The 11732-nt window shown below is 38.7% G+C and overlaps 1 protein-coding gene across 1 annotated transcript; it reads right to left on the reverse strand.

Moving 5' to 3' along the window:
• Positions 1 to 11025: 11025 nt before the first annotated feature.
• LOC138885461 (uncharacterized) lies at positions 11026 to 11364 on the reverse strand. Its single transcript, XM_070166412.1, has one exon. It carries the CDS (start codon positions 11362 to 11364, stop codon positions 11026 to 11028), a length of 339 nt encoding a protein of 112 aa, XP_070022513.1.
• Between the last annotated feature and the right edge of the window lie 368 nt (positions 11365 to 11732).

Raw genomic sequence — 11732 nt, forward strand, 5'->3', positions numbered from 1 at the left:
AGAATGATTGTATAGGAGACCACCTAGTTAGATATTGCTGTTACGTACCAATCCCAAGATTAATACTTTGACCTGTCATCATAAATTTAGAGACAAATGCTAATAAGTAGCTGAACTTAAATGATTGTTCCACTAGCACCTATTTATAGAGAAAATGATATTCCCTCCGGTCCATCATAACTGATCAATTTACTTTTTTATTTTGATCCAAAATAAGTGTTTATTTATATAATTAAAAAAAGTTAATTTATTTTTCCAAAATTACCCTTATGTGCGTATTTTTAAAAAGTCATTTACTCTTCAATTTGAGAAGAGAAATAAATGTTACTATAACTATAGTGCAACATTTAATAAAGGGTAGTTCAGTCACATTGACTATTTCTTCTAAAATTTAGTATTTTTTTAATGAATGTGAAAAAAATAAATTGGTCACTTATTGTGAACAGATATTTGACAATACTTTGAAGTTTTCCTGAGGTAACTTTTGAGAAAGTTGCTTTACAAAATACAAAAACTTCTCTTTTTAATTGACGAGAAAATGATGAACGTACAAGAAAAGACAGAAACTTAACGCATGGAATAGCAGTTGCTTCAATATGTCGTAATGACAGGGCTAGTTGTTCTTGCTGCCATTATATTCTGTCATATATTATTGTTCCTTTCTAATTAATGTAAAACGATTGGTTCAATTAGCTAAATGATCACGTCTAACTATGCCTTATAAAAAAGATTAAGCGGTCGTTGCAAATATAATTCAGTTTACAAGTCCGGAGTCGAATCCCACAGAGACCTAAGGCTTAGCTACAGTTGTTGCCTATTACTAAAAAGACAAGCTTGAACAATTTCTAACTTATAAATATTAAGATTCTTGTGTTTAACTAATTAACTAACAAATTAAATTAGTAGATTAACAACTAAAGATACTAAGGGTTAGAGACAAGATTCAGGAGGTCTAGAGTTATGATTTCCCCTATTGTCGGAATTCTTCCCGCTATGTTTTTTATAAATTCGCCTAAGTATTCTCTACCGATCATGAGCGCTCTAACTGTTGTAACTCTCTCCCGAGTAATTACCACAATTTACTAGATATATTCTCCCAAATTATGCTAGATGGCGTTAAGTACGGCTCACTCGGATCGCACCCAAGGTTTCGTTATCCCTAATCCCACCTTTAAACCATCTGTATTGATCCCTCATATACGTTAGGAGTGATGTTGTTCAACAACTACCTAAATATGCACTCTCTCCCGAGTAATACACACTAAATAGGCACAATCAATTGAGAGCTCTTCAATCAACCACAATAATAACGTAGTTGAACAAATAGAGAAAATATTACGACAAATCTATATTAGCATAACAGGAAAATCATCCTCCAATAGGTTCCATCAAAACCCTAGATAACAAATTAGATATTCATAATAGTATGCATAACTACAATACTAGAATTCATAACCAATAATGGAAATAGGAAGAAGGAAGTGAAAAACTCGTAGAAGAATTCTCCGCCTTGCTCCTAGTATGTTCTTGCCTCCTTAGGTCGAATCCCCGGTCTCCTTAGCCTCCTTAGGTCTAAATTATAACAAAAGTGCTCAAAATACCGTTTTTCATGTATATATACCAAGTAGGATCGGCCCAAACAATTATACCTTCTCCTACGCGAAAAGGACATTTTTCCAGGTAAGGATGTCCGCGGCCGCGGATTCGACCGCGGATTTTGCATAGTGTTCTATCCGCGGTCGTGGATTCGACCGCAAACCTGACCACGGACCATCTGGAATTTGGAAAAATGTAAAACATGAAAGTTGTAGCCCTTTGAATTAGATTTCCAACCATATATTGTGGAGCCCAAATGGAGTTCTGAACGAAATGTTATGTGTATTTTACAAGACAGTGCGCAATATGCCTACTCGATTCTTCGTTCGTTTTTAACTATCATCTGTTGATCCCCGAACACGATCCTGGCTTAATTCCTTAGGCTTTTACTCAGACTTCAAAGCTCCAAATCACTTGAATTTATTCCATAATATCTACATAGCTCGGAATAACTCCTACAAGGCATAAAACACACAATTAGTGCAAAATACTAGCGATTAAAGTTCAAACTCAATTAAAGTGTAGTAAATTAGAGTGTAATAAGCGACTAAAATACGTAATTATAGCCTATTATCATACCTCACACTTAAACTATTGCTCGTTCTCGAGCAATCAAACTACACTTTATATAGACACGACCTTTTTAAACAATTCTCCTAATTCATCACACCAAGGATATTTAAAATAGACTAAATACAAACACGTAACATCTTCACCTCAAGATTTGACTCACAAGTACCATGCATTATTCACAACTCACCCACTTACTCTAACATAGAGGTCACTGACATTACCTTTACTTCATGCATCACGTGCCCTCACACAATAAAAGAGAGTAGTTCTACACACAATAAAGTTTAAGAACAACTAGGAACTCAAGATAGAAAGAATACACTTACTCTCAGAAATAACATTCATATGCTACAAAAGACGCACCATAAGCTTGTCCGTAGTGTAATACTCCACTAATCGAATTCATTCAGTCTAAGATCAAATAGGACTTTCATTGGTTGTAATGTAGGATGCAGGTCGGGTAGGATAGATTTGGATATAAAAGTGACTACACCTCCCTTATTATTTAAAACCCCACACTTATGCCAAACCATAACTACACCTTCACATCACTATATATTAACTCCATTATTCTTCAAGCACACTTACATCAAGAGTCACCATTTATCAAGGAATATTTTTCACAACAATCCAACTATTATTTTCCTTTTCTTTTTTTTTTCAATTCAAGTGGCTCTTACTTTTTCAAAACAGTGCACTTTTCTCCTTATTTCATTAGTTTCACTCAAAAGCCAAACCAATCAATCCACACTTTAACTTTTAGAAAGTTTATAACTATTCAAGTGCTCACGAGAGGTTAGAAGGTTTAAATAGATGGTTAATTCAAACAAATGGGTAAGGGTTGTAATGTGGTTGCCAAAGAAAAAGGATTAAAGGTTCAAAGGGGTTAACTACGATACATAACAATTAGGCGGATAAACTATACATATCTAGCTCAACAAAGAAATGTCTATATCACTTCCAAGACTGGAAAAAAATACTATTTCGTTTTGCAAACATACGGGGCAAGTTCTAGACATCGAATGCACGCACAGAATAATACAAAACCTTACACATACATGACACATAACTCATTTAGGATTGGTTTTTATCAAAACACTCTAGTCAAAGCAGTTAAGAAAATTTAAGATCATACGATTTAAGTTACTTATACAAGAGTCAAAATTGAGCCTAAGCGTCACAAACAAAGTACTAACTATTCTCAAGGCATAACAAAGTCAAGAGATATTGCTTCAGTTCAATTCACATCACCATAGCTCCTACTCCTAAAAAAACTAACTACACCCGGTTCAAACGAAACCTTTGGAAAATAACCGCGGCACAAATAAAAATCAAGGGAGAATTACTACACTACCTACAAAGAAATTTTTTTTTCTTTAGACTTAAGTCCCTCAAGAAAATTGTCTAATAGATCCATCGCCGAGAAAATTCCAATCTTTTAAAAAAAATTATTCAATCAAACTAGCATAGCTAAAGTAGCATAGAAAATCACTCAGACAATCTCTTCACCCCACACTTAAAATTGTGAATTGTCCCTAATGCATATCATACTATTAAGAGGGTAAAAGAAACTCCCTGGTAGGCCAAAGGCCGAAGCACTAGCAGCTCATGGGATACTCAGACTTCTCCCAGGCTTGGTCCTTCGTGCGGGTACCTCACACTTTGTTCTAACCATCTAGTTTGCTATTGCATCCTTCCAATAGCTTTGCTTTCCATGCTCCTAGAAAATCAAAAATCGACACTACAAAAATAATACAATAATAAAAATAAATAATAATAATAATAATAATACAAATGAAAATAAAAGAAAGCAGTAAAGCTAGGTTGCCTCCCAATAAGCGCTTGATTTAATGTCGCGGCACGACGCGAATCACTTTCTGCCTCCACTTTGAACTTATGAATTAGACCCCAAATTTTGATTCTTCTGTATGATCATGCTCCTGGGGTGGTAGAACGAATTTGATTGGCCCCATAAAACAATGTAGCATTCTGCACTTCTTGGCCTTTAGATGAGATATGTATTCTCGATTTTCTGGCAAGAAGCATTCCAGAATATAGGCACCTTGTTCCTCATTCGTTGACTCCTCAAGTGGCTCGGACGACTCTATTTCCATATCATCATCCAAACACAATGTGGAAAAATACTTGGAGTGTGGACTAATGCGCTCAACTACATGATTGGGATTGCCTACATTCTCAACACTAATGACAATAGAGTCAACTAAATATGTATCTTCAATATCTTTGGTTGACTCTAGTATCTCTTCTATAACATCGGCATCCTCAAAATCTAGTTCGATTGATTATTGGTGTTCTACTCTGGTCTTCTCCAATAGCACCTCAATTTCTGTATCTAATTCACGCTCTACTAAGATACTATTCACAATATTGGCTTGTTGAGTATTAAAATCTTTAACCAGTTGACTTAACGTGAACTTCAAGTTGTGAATAGTTTCCTCTTGCCTTTCTATCTGTAGTTGTAATTTACTATATTGTTCCTGTATACGGGTGAAATCAGAAAGCCTGATTTCATGGTCATTATGTCTTTCACATAACTTCGCCTCGAAAGGCCTCGAAGGCTCGGGGACACAGTTCGAGGTTTTGACCTCGAAGGTTCTTTATACTCGATCTCAGGGCAGTGCGAGTTGGCAGTTGTCATGGATTAACGGGAAGTTCCCTAGGCACGTGGCCCAAACTAACAACACCTACAAGAATAGTATCAATTTGTACCAGACTATTAAGTAGTTGTACCAGCTACCTTTTTTTGTAATAAATGCACATGTACTATGTTGGGATTCCCTCCTCCCATATAAAGGAGACCTTTATTATTCTTTGCACGCATGAGATTACATGATATCATACACAATATTGAATACAAGAATAAGAACATTCTCTTTGCTTTCTAACTTAAACATATTCTCTTGATTTCATTACTTACACTTATTGTGTTCTATTTATTGTTCTTCATTTATTGCTCATTATTGACCATAAAGAGCCTTCATCAAAGCTCTCAATATTGTTAGCCCTTCATCGGCTGCCCATAGCTTAGTGTCGAGCTCGACCCCGAGGTCCCGTATAGTCAGGCTCGAGGCCCCGATTCTCAGCCACTCGATGTGCTTAAACATATTGTTTTCTAGTTCTTGTCTTATTTTCTAGTTTCATACTGAGCATCCATTGCCTAACAACTAGCAAAAAAACATATCATGTATTTTTAGAACCACAAAATCAAATCTAATTGTAATTATCATTTTCAAAGGTAAACAGTTTGGCGCCCACCGTGGGGCTAAAAATAATAGTGATTATTTTCTTGCTGGTTTAATACATAACGCAAGTTATCTTTCACACTTCTTCTTGTCCAAGAATCTTTGATTTCAGGTCAAAATGTCTAACCCAATAAACGCATGTGAAAATGACGGTCTTGAGGACCATGGAGAGAACGGTATAGCTATTCCAGGTACTGGTATACCACCACAAAACCTCGAGAGTACGCCAAAACTAACCCCGACGGGTACTGTCTCATGCAACGCCCAACACGTTGATGTCAGTACCCATATTAACGGGATTACACGCCAAGAAAGTCAATAGAAAACTCGAGAAAATCTCGCCCGGGAAGAAAAAGAGGCAGATAGGAGAAACGGAGCAGGAAAATCTCAGCACATCGTTCATATGATCATTAGGGGACCAATATCCCCCATGGACCCGTGATTAAACGGATAAAAGTGTTCGTCGTAACAGAAGGGTCAACTCGGGGTTGCATGCCCGAAGACATCCTTGCATTTAGCGAGGAAGATTTCAAGACCGTGTCTCAGCCTCATAATGATGCACTGGTAATCTCTTTACTTGTGAATACATTTCAAATTAAATGTGTACTTGTGGATCCAGGTAGCTCGGCCAACGTAATTAGGTCAAAGGTGGTAGAGCAGCTCGGATTGCTTGATCAGATTATACCAACTTCCCGAGTCCTCAACGGCTTCAACATGGCCGGCGAAGCAACGAAAGGAGAGATCACCCTCTCAGTCAACGTGTCTGAGGTAGTTCAGGACGCCAAATTCCATGTCACCGATGGTGACATGAGGTACAACACATTACTTGGGAGGCCATGGATACACGACATGAGGGAAGTACTGTCAAATCTGTATCAGATGATGAGGTTTCCAACGAAGGACGGTACAAAAATAGTATATGGAGAATAGTACGCGGTGAAAGAAATGTTCGCGGTCCACTGGGAAATGTCAGATTCCATACACTGTAACTCGGAAGAATCGGGAGACAAGCATACCCCCGAGGATGAAGAAGAAGATTTCCTCATCCTCGGACCTTCGTTGCCCCCGAAGAGTCGGATGCAACAAAGTTAACTATTGAATAACTAGAGCAAGCTGTTCTGATTGAACGTCTCCCAGATCGGAAGGTATACCTGGGAACGGGGCTAGCCCCCAAACTCAGGAGAAAACTCATTGAATTTCTTATTAATAACATCAATTGCTTTGCTTGGACCCACTTAGATATGACAGGAATCCCACCAGAAATAACCACCCATCGACTAAGTGTCGACCCTAGATTCAAATCGATGAAGCAAAAAAGAAGACCCCAGTCCGAAGTAAAGCACGCATTCATCAAGGACGAAGTAACAAAACTACTCAAAATAGGGCCTATTAGGGAGGTAAAATATCCCGAATGGCTGGCCAATGTAGTAGTAGTTCCCAAAAAAGGAAATAAGTTAAGAATGTGCGTAGATTATAAAGACTTAAATAAGGCGTGCCCCAAGGATTCATTCCCGTTGCCTAACATCGACCGTTTGATCGATACCTGATCGGGTCCAACCATACACCGCTACAAAGTGGAAAGAGCGATCGATGCAGCTTTTACCCGAGATGGTCAGGATCGAATCCACAGGGAGCCAGATTGTTTGGGATTTGGATTCCTATCTAAACTAGCAGTGCGTAGTGATCTTAATTACACTTCCAATCATATTTGTTTGTTTTGTTACTTCTAATTTTATGCTAATGAGATGCGAAATTAAACTAAATATGAATGCTTGTAAAGTTTTCTAAATGGTTAAAGAGGCACTAGGGAAGTGACTTTCTCCTAGGTGAATACTTGACGGGAGCTAAAACCTAAGGCAAAGTTGTTATGTTGGGGATTGCGATATAGCCAATGCACAAAACTACTCACTCTATACATCTCGGTAGCTTGAGTGACTTTGCCCAAATTGACTTTCTCAAGATCAATTGGGTGTCAAAATTGTGCAAGCAATATAGGCTCAAGTCGGGTATTACTATCTATAGGTTTAACCCTTTAATTGGGGCTATCAATCTTGATTACACCCAAATTCCTTATTGGACTGATTTTTCTAGACTCAAGCTCTCTTTCTCAAGAAGATTCCAAGTCAAAAAGGCACAAATTAGTGTTTGCAACCACTAATTCAACATGAAAAATACAAATCAGTCCAAATATCAAATACCCATAAACACCTAAGCCTTAAAATAAAAGACCCATCAAATACCCACACTAGGGTTGAGCCACAACCCTAGCTAATGGGTTTAGCTACTAAGATATTGAAGATTCAGTGTTAATCTAGCGACAAATTACTCAAAATGGGTTAAAACCATCGTTTATGTGCTTTGTTAAGATAAAGATACCCTAAAAATATGAAAAAGAAGTATTTATACAAGGTCGAACTTTCTGGACAAAAATACCCCTGACAGAGGTACCGCAAACCGTGGAAAATGCACCGCGGCCGTGGTGAGGCTTTTTAGCTCTATTGCTCAGTCTCTGAATCTGGCCACCGCGGACCGCATAAAATGCACCGTGGCCGCGGTCTCTTCACTGCGGTCCAATAAAATGGATCGCGGATAGCAATGGCTTCCAACTTCAAAACTCCCAGCTCTCTAAATCCCCTCTCTGCGGACCACATAAAATGGATTGCGGCCGCGAAGAGTCTACCACGACAGCGAAGAATCTACCGCGAACCACAGTGCTTGATCTTCCAAAAGTGCATCTCTCTGATCTTTTCCACTGCAGATCGCACTAAATGGACTGGGGTCGCGGTGGGTATGTTGCAGCTGCAATGGATTTTATGCTACAACAGTGCCTTGACTTGTTCTTGGTACCTGTGCAGGTTTCACTCTTTTTTGAGCTGGTTTTGACTACTTGTCACTTTTTTTACCAAACCCTACAAACAAGTACATGTAAGCTTCGGGATTACTTGTATACATTTTTAGTCCAAAACTCAAGCAAAAAAGAGTATAAAATAGACTAGAATCCCTAGTTATCAACTCCCCCAAACTTAAGCTTTTGCTTGTCCTCAAGCAAACAAAGTAATTCCCTCCTCCTTAAGAATAAAACCAAGAAAATTCAGCTAACCTATAGTGACCTCATCTAGCATCAATTGGGACTAACAATTTCCCTCAAATCAAATGAATCATTAACAACATTCAACCTTTTAAGCACCATGGTTTTAGTGCGACACAAGAACATCAAAAGTTGACTCAACTCATCAAGGAAACTCTTTCTACTACTTTGGTTATTGTGGAACCCAAACTCATACTCCTCAACTCTTCATAATCAAACCTCACTTTTAGGTTGTAGCACTCAGAATGAGGATTGTGGAAAACACACTCATCTCTCTCAAAGAAAGGTCACAAGTCCGACTCTAAGTACCATATAAGCTTGCCCCTTATGTGAGTCACTACAAATGTAAGCTTCATTCAACTCAAGATCATATAGGGCTTTTGTGGAGATATAGTGAAGGCTTTTGGTTTAGGGTAGGAAATATTTGGTCTAAGTAGGTTTCATCTTCCCTTAAGCACTTCATTTCTTTATTTTGGCACATATTCTCCTGACTTTTTGAGTCATTTACTTCTTTCTTGGGGGGTTAGAGAGACACGGTGTCATTCTTTCTTGTTCATTTCAAACATTTTTCTCCTTTCTACCTCTCTGAAGTTTTAGGGGGTTAGGGGGTTAGAGAGACAAGTAATCCCCAACATTTACCTCTCTGAAGTTTTACCACCACAGACCGCATAAAATAGCATTGTGGACCGTGAAGAGGCACCGCGGACCGCAAGAAATCCACCGTGGACTGCGATGAACCATACTCAGCAACACCAACCTAGGGTTTCAACATTTTTCTCATTTTAAACCTAAATTCACATATTATCAACCCAAAAGGCATTCAATCATTATTCTTAACTAATTAACCCTAATCTAAACACATTATGCAACCCTAAGCTAAAAATTAAAAGTAAAGGGAAGAAGAAGAAAGAGAGCTAACGAACTAAAAGAAAATAAAACAAAGTTAAAGACTAGGGAAAGATTAAAAGTACCAGTAATGAGATGTAGTAAAGATGAATGAGAATCAGTGATTGAATTTGCGCAGTTAGGGCTTGATGAACATTAGTTTTTTCTACTTAGAAAGCAAATGATCGAAAAGTGTAAATGAAGGCTTGAGGTCCTATTTATAGAAAAAAGACCTGGGACCCACGTTACCTACCCACTGCGGACCGCATAAATGCACCGCGGATAAGTAAAAGGAGAACTGGGGAGGAAGTTACTACGATCCGCAAGAAATGCTCAGTGGCCGCGATGACAATCTTCAGAGAACCTCCACTTTTTACCATTCAAAGCTACAAACTGCAATGAAATTTTGCCCCCGAAACAAGGCCATTGCGGCTGCGAAAAATGCATTGCGGTAGAAGTCTAAACTTCAGAGAGTGCAATATTTTTCCAATTTTGTCCTGCACTGCATCAAAATAACCCTACACACATCTTACAACCAGTTAGTCCAAAAGCAAATCCTACACTAAAAAGAAAATCAAAGAAAAACAAAAAGAAAGACACATGGGTTGCCTCCTAAGAAGCGCCTAATTTAACGTCGCGGCACGCGCAAGGTTACCATTATCATTTTAGATGGATCAGTGCCACCACGTGGCTGTCATCAATCTTACTAAGGTAGTGCTTGACTCTGTTCCCATTAACTCTGAAGACCTCCCCATTTTTGTTTTTCAAGTTAAGTGCACCAAACGGAGTCACAAGCACCACTTCAAAAGGTCCACTCCATTTCGATTTAAGCTTTCTCGAAAACAGACGTAACAAAAAATTGAACAAGAGAACCAAATCACCCACTTTGAACTCCTTGCCACGAGCATACTTATTATGAAGGTACTTCATCTTGTCCTTATACAATGACAAATTGGAGTAGGCATGGAATCGGAATTCATCAAGTTTATTAAGTTGTTCCACACGAAGATTTGATGCGACATCCCATTCAAGATTCAGCTTCCTCAAAGCCCACAAGGCCTTGTGCTCTAACTCAACCTGTAGATGGCAAGCTTTCCCAACCACCAACCGGTACGGAGACATAACAATCAAAGTTTTGTAAGCAGTCCTATAAGCCCATAGAGCATCATCCAATTTCTTTGACCAATCGGTCATATTTGCATTAACCGTCTTTGACAATATACTCTTGATTTCCCTATTTGAGACTTCAACTTGGCCACTCGCCTAAGGGTGATAAGGAGTAGAAACTTTATGATTGACACCATACTTTACAAGCAAAGTGTCAAAAGCTCAATTACAAAAATGAGACCCCCACATCACTTATGATTGCTCGATAAGTGCCAAACCTAGTAAAAATGCTCTTTTTGAGAAATGCAACAACACTCAGGGTCTCATTATTGGGTAAAGTCACGGCTTCAACCCACTTTGAAACATAGTCAACTGTCACTAGATGTATGTGTTCCCACACGAACTAACAAACGGGCCCATGAAATCAATGCCCCCTACATCAAAAATATCAACTTCAAGAATAGTATTGAGAGGCATCTCATCTTTCTTCGAAATTCCACCCGCTCTTTGACATTAGTCGCATCTCTTCACAATTTCACTTGCATCTTTGTACAAAGTTGGCCAGTAAAACCCAACTCTAAGAACCTTTGAAGCGGTCCTCACCCCACTATGATGACCACAATAGGGAGAGGAATGACAAGCCTCTAAGATACTCAATTGCTCCTCCTCCAGGACACACCTCCGGATCACACCGTTAGTGCAGATCTTAAACAAGTATGACTCATCCCAATAGAAGTCCAAACTATCCCGTTTAAGCTTCTTCCTTTGGCTAGAAGAGAGATCACATGGGATTATACCAGTCACAAGGAAATTAGCAACATCGGCAAACCATGGCATAGCATTCACCGACATAGAAAGGAGTTGCTCATCGGGAAATGAATTATTGATCTCTAGGCCATCACGAGGCCTCCTCTCCTCCTCCAAGCAGGACAAGTGGTCTGCCACTTGGTTTTCACAACCCTTCCGGTCCACAATTTCCAAATCAAACTCTTGAAGTAACAAGACCCATATCATCAGCCTAGCTTTGGAATCCTTCTTCGTCATCAAGTACCGGAGTGTGGCATGATCGGTAAGAACTATGACCTTGGCACCCATGAGATACGGCTGAAAATTCTCCATTATGAACAAAATAGCCAAAAGCTCTTTTTTCAGTCACTGTGTAGTTCACTTGAGCATCATTCATTGTCTTGCTTGCATAATACACCAGATGAAACATTTTA

Source organism: Nicotiana sylvestris, chromosome 2 (genome assembly GCF_000393655.2).
Source record: "Nicotiana sylvestris chromosome 2, ASM39365v2, whole genome shotgun sequence".
Lineage (NCBI taxonomy): Eukaryota > Viridiplantae > Streptophyta > Magnoliopsida > Solanales > Solanaceae > Nicotiana > Nicotiana sylvestris.

Coding starts and splice junctions, on each gene's coding strand:
- LOC138885461 (XM_070166412.1), bottom strand. CDS start 11,364: ATGTCGGTGAATGCTATGCCATGGTTTGCCGATGTTGCTAATTTCCTT.